Source organism: Bufo gargarizans, chromosome 5, assembly GCF_014858855.1.
Source record: "Bufo gargarizans isolate SCDJY-AF-19 chromosome 5, ASM1485885v1, whole genome shotgun sequence".
In the NCBI taxonomy this organism is placed as follows: Eukaryota; Metazoa; Chordata; class Amphibia; order Anura; family Bufonidae; genus Bufo; species Bufo gargarizans.
Window position 1 is genome coordinate 396,793,307 of NC_058084.1, and position 16,237 is coordinate 396,809,543.

At 42.7% G+C, this 16,237-nt stretch overlaps 1 protein-coding gene across 4 annotated transcripts in view; it reads left to right on the forward strand.

The window, feature by feature from the left end:
• The window catches only part of LOC122937809 (ATP-dependent translocase ABCB1-like), a 182,715-nt gene that overhangs the window by 102,112 nt on the left and 64,366 nt on the right, over positions 1 to 16,237 (forward strand). For all 4 annotated transcript variants that reach the window (XM_044292882.1, XM_044292884.1, XM_044292883.1 and 1 more), the window contains 3 exons: positions 17 to 178; positions 1,283 to 1,531; positions 5,038 to 5,187. In XM_044292882.1, coding sequence (XP_044148817.1) covers positions 17 to 178; positions 1,283 to 1,531; positions 5,038 to 5,187 — 561 coding nt within the window. The remainder of the gene's footprint in view (positions 1 to 16; positions 179 to 1,282; positions 1,532 to 5,037; positions 5,188 to 16,237) is intronic.

Consider the following 16,237-nt stretch of genomic DNA (forward strand, 5'->3'; position numbering starts at 1 on the left):
ATTTTGTTACTTTAAGGCTAGAGCTGGTCGGACCACCATTGTGATAGCGCATCGATTGTCTACTATCAGGACAGCTGATACCATTGCTGTTTTCCATGGTGGGGTTGTAGTGGAACAAGGAACACACAGTGAGCTAATGGAAAAAGAAGGGGTCTACCATTCCCTTGTCATGCTTCAGGTAATGTATTTTTCATTGTATTGCATCTACAGAAAATGTCACAAAAACAGTGCAACAAAAAAGTTAAAAATAGTTTTAAAAATGATAAAAATATGAAAACAATATAACAATTCTAATCCCTCACTTAATATTTCTGGTTAGCCAAGTAGCACTTCTATAATATTTTTGTCCCTTTAAACACAAAAGTATTTAACTTTAAAAAGTTTTTTTTCTGTCAGTGCCACATTACTTTTTCTATACTTCCCCCACTGCACAATGCTTAATAGCTGAATATGGATAGGATGGCAATGTCATTAACAGTTCTAGTCTAAATATCAAAGTATGATTTAGCAATTTAGGGTACCTTCACACTAGCGGCAGGGGACTGCGGCTTTGCTGCCACCGCAACTCCGCCCCCAATATAGTCAATAGGGACGAAGCGGCAGTCCGGGGTCACACGTGAACTAGTGGCAGGATGGATCCGACAGGCTGTTCATTCGCCGGAACAGCCTGTCGGAGTCCCCTTCCGCTAGTGTGAAACTAGCCTTAAAGGGACATTCCCATCCCCAAATTTTGGGCATATGCTACAGATATTAGCTAGGTGCGGGTCCCACCTCCGTGACCCACTCCTATCTCTAGAGCAGGGCCCTTGAAGTGAAGGATAGCACACTGCGCAAGCTGACGTTCTTTCCATTTACTGCTTTTGGAGTCCCGCAAATAGCCAAGTGAGAGCACAAGTCACATAGCAGTAAATGGAGAGCAATTTTGGTCACCTTTCCATTCCACCACTATGGGACAGCTGAAAATAGCTGACCCAGGGGTCTACTAATTTTGAAACTCCAATACCAGGGAATAAAGTGTTACTGTCCCTGTACAACTGCTTTCCCTTCCCTTTTGGGCACTGTACTGGAGATAGGAGCAGGTCCCAGAGGTGGGACCCACACCTATCCTAATGACATGTCATGAGATGGGGCAATCCTTCAAATAATTAATTACCAGAGGCCTTTCTATAGTAATAGTCACTGGCAGAGTGAATCACAGTTTTTTCATGTTGTGATTGCTTTCTATAAAATTTTATTACTAGCTCCCTGAAACCAATAACAAATGCATTGACACATTTTCTAGAACCAAGGCAAAGACAGTGATACAGAGAATCAAAGTACAGACAATTCATATAAATATGAAAATTCTGGACTGTATGACATGGGTGAAAAACAAGACAAAGAAGACAAATGGCCGACTTTACAAGATGTTGAGAACATGCTGGAGCCCATTAAAAATGGACGATTACGAAAAGGTTCAACTAGAAAGGAAAATAAAGAGGAGCTTATTGAAATGAAACCCAGGAACACAAATACTGGAATTCTACATGAGGTAGGATTGAAGAAGACAATACTTAAAAGAAAGCTCTGAATATTATTAAAAGAGTGTATTACTTGGAAACAAATACATAACTAGTAAATAATGCCAAATATGTCAAAATTACAGACTCTACATGATACATTTGACAAGACTCATGACATACTGTGTCATGTACACTAGCATTTATTGGTGCCCACTAGTGTTGAGCGCGAATATTCGAATTGCAAATTTTTTTCTCGAATACCGCAATTTCGAGATTTCGCGAATATTTAGAATATCGTTCTATATATTCGCGAAATCGAATATTCTTTTTTTTTTTTTCTTTCCCACTTCCCTAAAGTTGTTCTTACCTGTTCATTTGGATTCCTGGCTTCCTGGCTGCTCCAGTCAGTGCCCGTTGCCGCTTCTGCCAACTTCCGTGCTCATATTATGGAATATAATATTCCATAATATGGAATATAGCAGTGCTAAGTTGAAATCGTCATGCGATTACTTCGAGTTATATTAATCGCATCACGATTTCAACTTTTTACGTATATTCCTAATATTGCTCTAACTTCGTCTTTTAGAATATTACGATACGAATATTCTAAAAGACAAAGTTAGCGCAATATTACGAATATTCTAAAAGACGAAGTTAGAGCAATATTACGAATATTCTAAAAGACGAAGTTAGAGCAATATTACGAAATGTTACGTATATTCTTAATATTGCTCTAACTTCGTCTTTTAGAATATTACGATACGAATATTCTAAAAGACGAAGTTAGCGCAATATTACGAATATTCTAAAAGACGAAGTTAGAGCAATATTACGAATATTCAAAAAGACGAAGTTAGAGCAATATTACGAAATTTCGTAAAATACCCATATAGATTGTAATTTAGCTAATATACTGCTATAGTAATTTTTTTAATAGTGTACAAGTTACCAATTTTTTTTTTTTTATAGTGCACAAGTTACAAAACTTAAGTTCAGAAGAGGCAAAAAAATAGAGAAAAAAAAAAGGATTATAGCACCATATTAGCTAAATTGCAATCTATATGTGTATTTTTTACGAAATTTCGTAATATTGCTCTAACTTCATCTTTTAGAATATTCGTAATATTCTAAAAGACGAAGTTAGAGCAATATTACGAAATTTCGTAAAATACACATATTAGCCTAGCCATAGTCAATTAGTCATAGGAACGTTGCCTTATACTATCAAAGGAAAAATCGCAATACGCGATTAATTAAATCGCATATTATTCGCGATCATTGGAATAATTGCGAATATTCGATTTCGACGAATATAACACGAATATTCAATCGAATATTCGCGAAATATCGCGAAATCGAATATGGCACCTCCCGCTCATCACTAGTGCCCACAATATGGTGCAATTAATAGTAATAACTTTGGTGCAACCATCATGAGCTGTTTAGACGTGCCACATGGTTGCGCCATTTTTTAAATCAAATCTGCTACTGTATAGGAAATATGTCCTCCTGTACATTTTTTGTTTGTAAAGGGCTGTCTACATGGCCCGTTGTAGCAAGCAAAGCATTCCTTCCTGACAATTTCCTGCTGGTCAGTGAAGGAGAAAGCTGCATTTACCTGCAGCAATCTCCTCCACATTATGGGGAGGGTGAATAGCTAATGTCAGCACTCATCCCCGTACACAATCATTGTTTTCCGGCAGTGCTGTTTAGACTGCATGATCTGCTGCCAGCAAATGATGACTTAGGTTTCAGCACGAATGATCCTATTACCTGATGAACGAGTGTTTTGCTTGATCATCTGGTAATAGGCGCCACCTATACACAGGTTAAATCTACGGGGTGCGCACCCCCTGGGGACTTCTCAAAGTAGCGCATTTTTGTTGTGACGCCAGTTGCGGTGAAGCAACAAGGGCACTGGGCCCCTTTTAGTGATATGGATGTTACCCAGGGTAGGAATGTCAGAGTGGTGTAGGGTGGCCTTATGTCCCTTAATGGTGTTGCACTTGTCAAGGTGCTCCTACATGAATATGCTGGAACCCCAGGCGTGGCCCTCCGAAACTGCAGAAAAGGGATGCTTGGTGAAGGGGATGATTAAATAAATTGAGTCCAGACCTTATGATGAAGTTGATTACAGCTGTACTTTGCATAAACTCTTCTCCAAACAGTTTACAGGCTTTGTCTTGGCTTCCAGCAGGCTTTGGTATTAACTTTGGCAGGCAAACAAACTCAACCCTGCTGCATCAGTTGCTCTCTTTGGCTCTGCTGTGCTAACAGGCTGGCTGTGGAATTTAGCTTCTTTGGGTGCTGCAAATTCTGACTTGGTAGTCTGTCTCTAACTTTATACAGGGAACTTTCTACTCCTGGCTTCTGAGGCTTCAGCTTCTGGCCTCTGTTTCCAGCAGAGCTAAAGGTGCTCTTGCTGGCTTAGGCAAGGCTTGTCCAGGAGGGACAAGTACCTGCTGCACACCCTCCCTTGGCAGGGGGCAATCTAGACTGACTCTCACTAACTAAACTCTTCCCTCTCTTGGAGAGAGCTAGAATGAAAAGAAGGGTTCCATCCTAGGTAAAATAGCTCTGCCAATTATGCCGCCATCTGCTGGTGAACCAGGCACATTACACTTGAACAGTTACAAAATCAAATTGAACAGTTACAAAATCAGTAATATGAACATATCTGTAAAGAATAAATCAAGGCAACTGGACGTACTGTAGATTTCTTGAAAACGTTTCACTCGTTCTTCCAACGAGCTTTCTCAATTCTGAGTGACTGTACAAAAATTCTGGTAATAAATATGTAACTGAATCCACATCTAGTAATTATACCCAGCATTGGGTATAATTACCAGATGTGGATTCAGTTACATATATATTCCCAGAATTTTTGTAACAATCACTCAGAATTGAGAAAGCTCGTCGGAAGAACGAGTGAAACGTTTTCAAGAAATCTACAGTACGTTCAGTTGCCTTGATTTATTCTTTACAGATATACCATGACCTGGATAAATGAGAACCTTTACAGACAGTAATATGAATACACATTTTTGCAGGATCTGTAAATTACTACAACATAGGATGACACGTGGTATTAGCTCATAGGAGGCACTAGCAAGGCGCAAAGGTGGTAATGCCACTCTGGGGCATTACACAGACAGATCATCAAAGGCTCATTAGCCATAACTTGTTTGAATATCGGGCAGTGTAAAGGGCTCTTAAAACACAGACATACATTTTTGGGAGGCTTTCTGATGCCTTTCATTAGATAAATCTGATCTCTTTACTATTAGAACTTTTATATGTAAGTTTGCATCTAGTGGCGATAAAGTATATTGCCTGCTATAGTGTCATTTTCCAGATCATAACCCATCTTATTAATGATAAGAAAAATGATTATAGTTAGAATTAGAATGCTAAATTATCATTACTGTTACCAGCAATAGTATTAGTAGAAGTAATAAAAATAATAATAATAATAATAATATTCATGTTGTTGAGCACACCTTTCACTGCTGTCTTCATCTACTGTTTCCTGCAGGAGGGTCAGAGGCGTTCTGTTACTTCTCTACGAAGAATTCTACAGTTAAACAAACCAGAGTGGATATTCATTGTGACTGGAATGCTAGCTGCTGCAGTAACAGGGTGCATACCTCCGTTATTTGCAGCTGATTTTTCAAACATCATTGCTGTAGGTATCTAATCTCCATGTTCCTTAAAACTGGTGGAACTCATTATACTTCCCTATTTGTTCTGTCATTCACTTAATGGCTAACACTGTGATATTAGATACAGACTGTATATGTATTTTAAAGTGTTCTCTACTTGTTGTTGTTTTGCCCAATACTCCTAGCTGCTTTTCTAACAATGTACAGACATTATTAACACCAAAGGTAAGATGAGCGAAGTTCTTAAAAATAGAATTTGACTGCTTCGCCAAACTTTACAAAAAAAAATGCTTTGTGACGAATTACTTAAAGTAGCTGGGGCAATGACAAGGAATTAGTGGTTGCTCACTAAAAAACAAAAACAATTTTTTTTAAATTGTACTTTCCTCATCCATTTGAGCACGAAGAGGCTGCTGCGTCCATCTTGCTTGAAGTTCTAGAGCGAATGCTCACTCGCCCCATGATGACCTCGCATGAGATTTTGTGTAGGATCTGCAAGCAAAATGGCAGCGGCGGCCTCTTGGTACTCAAATGGTTGAGGTAAGTATGTTTTTTTTTTTATTCCATTTCAGGGAAAATTGATTCATTATCACGAAGCGCAAGGAAATTCGGCTTTGCAGTAAATCAAATTTTTCCTGAAATTCAGATCAAAGTCCACTCCGTTAACTTTGATTCACTCAACACTAACCAAGGGGCTTATTTAGTAACTAATATATGCCGTATATAACATATCAGTTGGCATTTTAGGACTAAACTTTTGACTTTTCACTACTCGCGACACTTTTCCGACAGGTTGAGAAAAGGGGTGAGACGCGGGCGAGGAGGAGGGCAGGCCAGCAGTCCCTCTCATTTATCCTTTTCTAAGCCAGTTTTTGGCAAAGAAAATGGTTTAAATGTATGCCAGTAAGGTATAGATTCAAGTTTGTTGCATGGCCTGCGCCTCCACATAACTTTCCAGTCTTAATAAATTAGCCTGAAAAAAGCATCCCGTTTCTCAGGTTCGATCTGCTGCAATTAGTTATTCCCACCATCAATTTTAGATTTCAACAACCTTCTGCTGTAAACATCCAATATGGCAGATTCCATTTCCAGATATTAAATGAACAATAAATTAAACTAACAAGTATAAGGACACTAGGGTGCATGAAAAAAATCTTTATTAGGTATTAAATATATTAAAACCTTGGGGTATATGACCCACAATCAACTTTGAAAAACAGGCTACAAGAAGTTCTGATAATTTGGGTGGTATATAAATGTAGTCCAACCTCACTATAGCGATAATGTAGCAGATTGGGTACAAGTGGTTGTGAACTAATGGGATACACTCAAGATCACATACAGTGATCCCTCAGGATACAATGGCCTCAGGATACAATTAGGTATTAAATATATTAAAACCTTGGGGTATATGACCCACAATCAACTTTAAAAAACAGGCTACAAGAGGTTCTGATAATTTGGGTGGTATATAGATGTAGTCCAACCTCACTATAGCGATAATGTAGCAGATTGGGTACAAGTGGTTGCGAACTAATATGATACACTCAAGATCACATACAGTGATCTCTCAAGATACAATGGCCTCAGGATACAATATTTTAAAAATACAATGGTCTTTTCTGACGCATCAGAAGTTGAAACTAGACTCAACATACAATGCCTCAGACTCAGATCCAATCGATCAAGGCCACTTCTCTGGTAAAATATTTGTATTAAGCCTCATGCAGACGTCCGTGGAACACGGTCTGTGAGATACCGGACCAGCATCCTGCTTAGTGCAGGAGCGCACAGTGTCATTGGATGCGATGATCAATACGAGTGTATTACTGTACAGCAGCAGCGGCACGAAGCGCACAGCGTCATAGCAACCACTGACACCGTGCGCTCCTGCACTAAGCAGGATGCCAGTCCAATATATCACGGACCGTGTTCCACGGACGTCTGCATGAGGCTTTAGTTGCTAGCTAGCAGCTATTTCTGACTGTTATATGTAAGGACTTGTTTTATCTGTCGTAGTTATCTGCCAATTTTTCCTAAATCTTAATTTTCTCTTATCTTGGATGACATTTTGGGGCTTTGGAGCCAATTACTCAACTTACAATGGTTTCAACATACAATAGTCACCCTGGAACCAATTAATATTCTAACTTTAGGGACCACTCTATGGTTATATAAAGCCTTTTTAATTATGACATCAGAGTGCAGGCATGAGCCAAACGTATGCAATCTAGATGAAATTATCAACCCAGGTCAAGAGATAGTTTAGACATAGATTTGTAGTCAATAACGAGTCTCTAATTCACTGCATTAGAGTAGTCGACTATATGAATAGTGTGGCATTCATGCTCACCTACTATTAATGAGTGCCCCCTCACTCTATATGAGCTGGAAATAAAGCTCACAGAGAGGCTGCCAAGTAGTCAACAACATGTGTTGTATGGCATATGTAGAAGTCAGCCAACATCAAGTGCCCCATTTATATGGTTGCACTAAAAGAATCTCTCAGATAGACAGCTCAAAGCATTTCACCATGGGTGGAACCCTGCAGATCGTCAGGAGCAAGCAAGAGCTATGTGGTGGTGTGGAAATTTTATTATGCGGACATTTTATTTTAGGATGTGTGTGTGTTTTTATAGATTGTCATCTGTCTCCCTGTGTCGGATTTAGCCAAATAAAGCTCTAACAGAGGGTACTTTGGCTGAATCAGGACCAGTGGTAAAACCGTCAGTATGAAAACCTTCTCATGGGCTTGGAGACGTGTTCTCAGTGTGTACGGGGGCGTTTGCCGGTTTGTGAGCACTAAGTGCAAGCACTGGGCTTCTTCCCTTCAAATGTCTATACACATTAGAGAAGTGAAGTCTGCATAACGAGAGATACATATTATACCTGCTGCGGCTTCGGTATCCCTTTCTGGATACATATCTGCTTTTAAGACATGCATATCTGCCTTGTCGGTATACTCGTACTGTATACTGACAATAGCCGTAGCAATGTCTCCAGATAATCTCAAACCTATAAGAACCAAAAGAATGATCTTCATTAGATACTGGTCACTTTTGAGCAGTATTGAATGAGGTCCATTCTGACAGTGATGGGGGGTGGGCGGCCACCTGGCTGGTCAGACAATGGACATGACTCATCCTTCCTTATACAGGGATGGGGTGTGTGCATTGTCTGTCCAGCCACATTGATTGCCCCTCCCTGTCCTTTGACATGTCATCACTTCCTGTATGTCATCACTTCCTGTATACTTGTCTTGGGCCAGCCCCTTTTCATAGGATGAAATGTATGGGCTGTAAGACACCTTTTGTGAGTAAATAAAAGGAACAGGCTGGGCAGGGAGGAGGAGGAGTTGCTCATAATTCAATCAAGATGGTAACAACTAGGTCTGTCCCTGACTGCGGCTAAGGGAATAGGGATTTACCTTTTTCCTTACACAAACTTTGATGCGAGCTGATTACAACTATTAATATTTCGACAACAGCGGTAATAGATACAACTAATGCTTCATGCTTCAGGTCTGTGGAACATGGTCCGTGAGATACCAGACTGGCATCCTGCTTAGTGTAGGAGCGCACAGCGTCATTGGTTGCTATCATGCCGTGCGCTTTGGGCCGCCGCTACTGTACAGTAATACACTCGTATAGAACACAGTGGTGGGGACATTTCTATGTGGTTCCTGTATGTTCTTTAGGTACATCTTTAAAGGGAAATCCTTTAATGGCAGCACCACCGATTAGAGTTGAGCGGACACCTGGATGTACGGGTTCGGCCAAACTTCACAAAAAAGTTGACCCCGAACCCAATTGGAGCACTAAAATGGCTATAAAATTTCATGGAAAGGGCTAGAGTGCTGCAAATGGCAGCAAAATGTTGTTTGGCAAGTGCTCTGCAAACAAATGTGGATAGGGAAATTACATAAAATAACATAAAATACGTAAAAATTGAAAATAATTTTAATATAGCAGGAGGAGGTCCATATGGAGTAGGAGGTTGAGGAGGTGGTGGAGGTGGAAGCGGCGGTGGAGGAGGATGAGGTAGCCAACACTAGTTTTTGGTTTAAATTTTTTTATATTTTTGTTTAAATTAGGGTACACCCCAAAACATTGGGAAATATAACCTGTGATAACCCCCTCCATCCCTGCTAAACAAACGTTTAGACAATACACTGGCTGCAGGGCAGGCCAGCACTTCCAAGGCGTAAAGGGCAAGCCCAGAAGTTGAAGGGTGCAGACCCATCAGTCAATACGTGTAGGCATGTGCACACATACTGCTCAGCCAGTCCCCGTGACGTCAACGATCCAATTGGATATCCTCTCTATCAACTTTTGATGTTATTTTCTGCGCCTACCATGGTGAAGCCTGAGAAAGGGAAACCACATCCAAGGGAGGTCAATGGATGAAATAAAATGTGATTGAGCAGAAATGTGGGACAAATTATTGAAGCAGAAGCTTCCAAGTAAAGAAGGGGGGCGCATGGCAATTACCCACTCCCGACACTGGGAGGTAGTGATGATAAATAACATTACAGGACTCTTAAGATGCCCTGTTATTGGAATGATTAATAAAAAATTACAGGGAATGCCACTGGGGTATTTTGGATTTGGAAATGTTAGTGTCATGCCCTGCTCTGACTATGTGCGGAGGTCGGCCAGATTAGCAGCACGTGTTTAGTTTTTTGTTTTGTTTTAGAGTCATGCTAGATTCGCCTCCCTTCAGGTGCACTGGGTGGGGACATTGGTTTAAATCACACTCAATCCCAGTGTTCCGTGCGGGTTATAGAATTCAGTCTGGCCTTGGAAGCAAGGAAGGAAGGATTGTCTGTTCCGGCTCAGATAAGATAAGTTTGGTTTCTGTTTTTGTGGTTTGCTGTTTAGGCTGTTTGTGTTACGCCTGTCCCCTCCAGGTTCTGAGGGAGCAGACTGCCCTATTCCCCTTTCACCATCTCAGGGATTCTAGGGTATTTGCAGCTCAGCCACGAGGACACAGTATTCCCACCTTTAGGGTCTGAATGTGGGCATAGCAGTATAGGGAGAGCTGTTAGGGATTTGCTAGGAGGTGACCTTACCCCAGCTTCTCGCCTAGAAACTTGTTGCTTGGTTTATCTGTGTATCTGAGATCCTGTCCGTCGTGACGTTATAACCCGCCAATACTTTGACTGTCATTGCTCAGCGGTTTTGTGATGTGTCAATTGATGCTCTAATTGACCGCATGCAGGCATGCATGGATTATCCCTAGAGGTTGCGGATCTGCGTAATTCGGTCACACGGTGTCAGAATGCTCTGGCATCAGGTGCAGGTCAAATTTGTGGGGAGCCTAAAGTCGCTCTTCCTGATAGATTTGCAGGGGGTACGGATGACTTTATCCGTTTTAGAGAGTCATGCAAATTGTATTTTCGGCTGCGTCCATCGTCGTCAGGTGATGAAAGTCAGAGGATTGGTATAATCATTTCTCTGTTTAAAGGGGACGCGCAATCCTGGGCCTTTTCTCTGCCGCCCGGTTCTCGGGCCATTCGGTCGGTGGAAGAATTTTTTAAGGCCCTGGGATTAATCTTTGATGACCCAGATTGGGTCTCGATGGCGGAATTGAAATTACGTAATTTATTACAGGGTGAACATACTGCAGAGGCTTACTGTGTTGAGTTTAGGAGATGGGCTACCGAGTCAGAGTGGAATGACCCCGCGTTACGTAGTCAGTTTTGTCAGGGGTTATCCGAGAGATTGAAAGATGCCCTTGCTTTTCATGAGTACCCAGATTCTTTGGAGAATGAAATGTCTTTGGCAGTACGGTTAGATAGACGTACAGACGTGGACAAAATTGTTGGTACCCTTTGGTCAATGAAAGAAAAAGTCACAATGGTCACAGAAATAACTTTAATCTGACAAAAGTAATAATAAATTAAAATTCTATAAATGTTAACCAATGAAAGTCAGACATTGTTTTTCAACCATGCTTCAACAGAATTATGTAAAAAAATAAACTCATGAAACAGGCATGGACAAAAATGATGGTACCCCTAACTTAATATTTTGTTGCGCAACCTTTTGAGGCAATCACTGCAATCAAACGCTTCCTGTAACTGTCAATGAGACATCTGCACCTCTCAGCAGGTATTTTGGCCCACTCCTCATGAGCAAACTGCTCCAGTTGTGTCCGGTTTGAAGGGTGCCTTTTCCAGACTGCATGTTTCAGCTCCTTCCAAAGATGCTCAATAGGATTGAGGTCAGGGCTCATAGAAGGCCACTTTAGAATAGTCCAATTTTTTCCTCTTAGCCATTCTTGGGTGTTTTTAGCGGTGTGTTTTGGGTCATTGTCCTGTTGCAAGACCCATGACCTGCGACTGAGACCAAGCTTTCTGACACTGGCTAGTACATTTCTCTCTAGAATTCCTTGATAGTCTTGAGATTTCATTGTACCCTGCACAGATTCAAGACACCCTGTGCCAGACGCAGCAAAGCAGCCCCAGAACATAACAGAGCCTCCTCCATGTTTCACAGTAGGGACAGTGTTCTTTTCTTGATATGCTTCATTTTTTCGTCTGTGAACATACAGCTGATGTGCCTTGGCAAAAACTTCGATTTTTGTCTCATCTGTCCACAGGACATTCTCCCAGAAGCTTTGTGGCTTGTCAACATGTAGTTTGGCATATTCCAGTCTTGCTTTTTTATGATTCGTTTTCAACAATGGTGTCCTCCTTGGTCGTCTCCCATGTAGTCCACTTTGGCTCAAACAACGACGGATGGTGCGATCTGACACTGATGTTCCTTGAGCATGAAGTTCACCTTGAATCTCTTTAGAAGTCTTTCTAGGCTCTTTTGTTACCATTCGGATTATCCGTCTCTTAGATTTGTCATCAATTTTCCTCCTGCGGCCACGTCCAGGGAGGTTGGCTACAGTCCCATGGATCTTAAACTTATGAATAATATGTGCAACTGTACTCACAGGAACATCTAGTTGCTTGGAGATGGTCTTATAGCCTTTACCTTTAACATGCTTGTCTATAATTTTCTTTCTGATCTCTTGAGACAGCTCTTTCCTTTGCTTCCTCTGGTCCATGTCGAGTGTGGTACACACCATATCACCAAACAACACAGTGATTACCTGGAGCCATATATATAGGCCCAATGGCTGATTACAAGGTTGTAGACACCTGTGATGCTAATTAGTGGACACACCTTGAATTAACATGTCCCTTTGGTCACATTATGTTCTGTGTTTTCTAGGGGTACCATCATTTTTGTCCATGCCTGTTTCATGAGTTTATTTTTTTACATAATTCTGTTGAAGCATGGTTGAAAAACAATGTCTGACTTTCATTGGTTAACATTTATAGAATTTTAATTTATTATTACTTTTGTCAGATTAAAGTTATTTCTGTGACCATTGTGACTTTTTCTTTCATTGACCAAAGGGTACCAACAATTTTGTCCACGTCTGTATTAGAGAGAGGGATAGGGCTCCCTCCGTGCAAGGGATCCCTTCTGTGAGTGGTTTCGTCTCTACTGCTTCCCAGGGTGATGTTACAGGTAACTCTGGGGTAGGGGAGGAACCCATGCAGCTGGGTCAGGTTTCTTTCCGTTCTGGTAGTAGAGACTTTAGGAAATTGCATAAACTATGTTACTACTGTGGGAAAAGTGGTAATTTTATTTTTGCTTGTCCTTTTGTTAACCACCTCCGGACCGCCTAACGCAGATTCGCGTTCCGGAGGTGGCAGGCTGGCGCACAGTCACGCATATATGCGTCATCTCGCGAGACGCGAGATTTCCTGTGAACGCGCGCACACAGGCGCGCGCGCTCACAGGAACGGAAGGTAAGCGAGTGGATCTCCAGCATGCCAGAGGCGATCGTTCGCTGGCAGGCTGGAGATCCGAATTTTTTAACCCCTAACAGGTATATTAGACGCTGTTTTCATAACAGCGTCTAATATACCTCCTACCTGGTCCTCTGGTGGTCCCTTTTGTTAGGATCGACCACCAGAGGACTCAGGTAGGTCAGTACAGTCGCACCAAACACCACACTACACTACACTACACCCCCCCGTCACTTATTAACCCCTTATAAACCCCTGATCACCCATGATCACCCCATATAAACTCCCTGATCACCCCCCTGTCATTGATCACCGCCCTGTCATTGATCACCCCCCTGTCAGGCTCCGTTCAGACGTCCGTATGATTTTTAAGGATCCACGGATACATGGATCGGATCCGCAAAACGCATACGGACGTCTAAATGGAGCCTTACAGGGGGGTGATCAATGACAGGCGGGTGATCACCCATATACACTCCCTGATCACCCCCTGTCATTGATCACCCCCCTGTCATGGATCACCCCCCTGTAAGGCTCCATTCAGACGTCCGCATGATTTTTACGGATCCATGGATACATGGATCGGATCCGCAAAACAAATGCGGACGTCTGAATGGAGCCTTACAGGGGGTGATCAATGACAGGCGGGTGATCACCCATATACACTCCCTGATCACCCCCCTGTCATTGATCACCCCCCTGTAAGGCTCCATTCAGACGTCCGCATGTGTTTTGTGGATCCGATCCATGTATCCATGGATCCATAAAAAATCATGCGGATGTCTGAATGGAGCCTTACAGGGGGGGGTGATCAGTGACAGGGGGTGATCACCCTGATCACCCTGATCACCCCCTGTCATTGATAACCCCCTGTAAGGCTCCATTCAGACGTCCGCATGTGTTTTGTGGATCCGATCCATGTATCCATGGATCCGTAAAAAATCATGCGGATGTCTGAATGGAGCCTTACAGGGGGGGTGATCAGTGACAGGGGGGTGATCACCCTGATCACCCCCTGTCATTGATAACCCCCCTGTAAGGCTCCATTCAGACGTCCGCATGTGTTTTGTGGATCCGATCCATGTATCCATGGATCCGTAAAAAATCATGCGGATGTCTGAATGGAGCCTTACAGGGGGGGTGATCAGTGACAGGAGGGTGATCACCCTGATCACCCCCTGTCATTGATAACCCCCCTGTAAGGCTCCATTCAGACGTCCGCATGTGTTTTGTGGATCCGATCCATGTATCCATGGATCCGTAAAAAATCATGCGGATGTCTGAATGGAGCCTTACAGGGGGGGTGATCAGTGACAGGGGGGTGATCACCCTGATCACCCCCTGTCATTGATAACCCCCCTGTAAGGCTCCATTCAGACGTCCGCATGTGTTTTGTGGATCCGATCCATGTATCCATGGATCCGTAAAAAATCATGCGGATGTCTGAATGGAGCCTTACAGGGGGGTGATCAGTGACAGGGGGGTGATCACCCTGATCACCCTGATCACCCCCTGTCATTGATAACCCCCCTGTAAGGCTCCATTCAGACGTCCGCATGTGTTTTGTGGATCCGATCCATGTATCCATGGATCCGTAAAAAATCATGCGGATGTCTGAATGGAGCCTTACAGGGGGGGTGATCAGTGACAGGGGGGTGATCACCCTGATCACCCCCTGTCATTGATAACCCCCCTGTAAGGCTCCATTCAGACGTCCGCATGTGTTTTGTGGATCCGATCCATGTATCCATGGATCCGTAAAAAATCATGCGGATGTCTGAATGGAGCCTTACAGGGGGGGTGATCAGTGACAGGGGGGTAATCACCCTGATCACCCTGATCACCCCCTGTCATTGATAACCCCCCTGTAAGGCTCCATTCAGATGTCCGCGTGTGTTTTGTGGATCCGATCCATGTATCCATGGATCCGTAAAAAATCATGCGGATGTCTGAATGGAGCCTTACAGGGGGGGTGATCAGTGACAGGGGGGTGATCACCCTGATCACCCCCTGTCATTGATAACCCCCCTGTAAGGCTCCATTCAGACGTCCGCATGTGTTTTGCGGATCCGATCCATGGATCCGTAAAAATTATATGGACATCTGAATGGAGCCTTACCAGGGGGGTGATCAATGACAGGGGGGTGATCCGGGAGTCTATATGGGTGATTACCCCCCTGTCATTGATCACCCCCCTGTCATTGATCACCCCCCCTGTCATTGATCACCCCCCTCCCCCTGTAAGGCTCCATTCAGACATTTCTTTTGGCACAAGTTAGCGGAAATTTTTTTTTTGTTTTTGTTTTTTCTTACTAAGTCTCATATTCTACTAACTTGTGTCAAAAAATAAAATCTCCCATGAACTCACCATACCCCTCACAGAATCCAAATGCGTAAACATTTTTAGACATTTATATTCCAGACTTCTTCTCACGCTTTAGGGCCCCTAAAAAGCCAGGGCAGTATAAATACCCCACATGTGACCCCATTTCGGAAAGAAGACACCCCAAGGTATTCGCTGAGGGGCATATTGAGTCCATGAAAGATTTAAATTTTTGTCCTAAGTTAGCGGAAAGTGAGACTTTGTGAGAAAAAAACCAAAAAAATCAATTTCCGCTAACTTATGCAAAAAATAAAAAATTTCTAGGAACTCGCCAGGCCCCTCATTGAATACCTTGGGGTGTCTTCTTTCCAAAGTGGGGTCACATGTGGGGTATTGATACTGCCCTGGCTTTTTAGGGGCCCGAAAGTGTGAGAAGAAGTCTGGGATCCAAATGTCTAAAAATGCCCTCCTAAAAGGAATTTGGGCTGCAAAAAAGTGTCACACATCTGGTATCGCCGTACTCAGGAGAAGTTGGGGAATGTGTTTTGGGGTGTCATTTTACATATACCCATGCTGGGTGAGAGAAATATCTTGGTCAAATGCCAACTTTGTATAAAAAAATAGGAAAAGTTGTCTTTTGCCAAGATATTTCTCTCACCCAGCATGGTTATATGTAAAATGGCACCCCAAAACACATTCCCCAACTTCTCCTGAGTACGGCGATACCAGATGTGTGACACTTTTTTGCAGCCAAGGTGGGCAAAGGGGCACACATTCCAAAGTGCACCTTTCGGATTTCACCGGCCATTTTTTACAGATTTTGATTGCAAGGTACTTCTTACACATTTGGGCCCCTAAATTGCCAGGGCAGTATAACTACGCCACAAGTGACCCCATTTTGGAAAGAAGACACCCCAAGGTATTCCGTGAGGGGCAC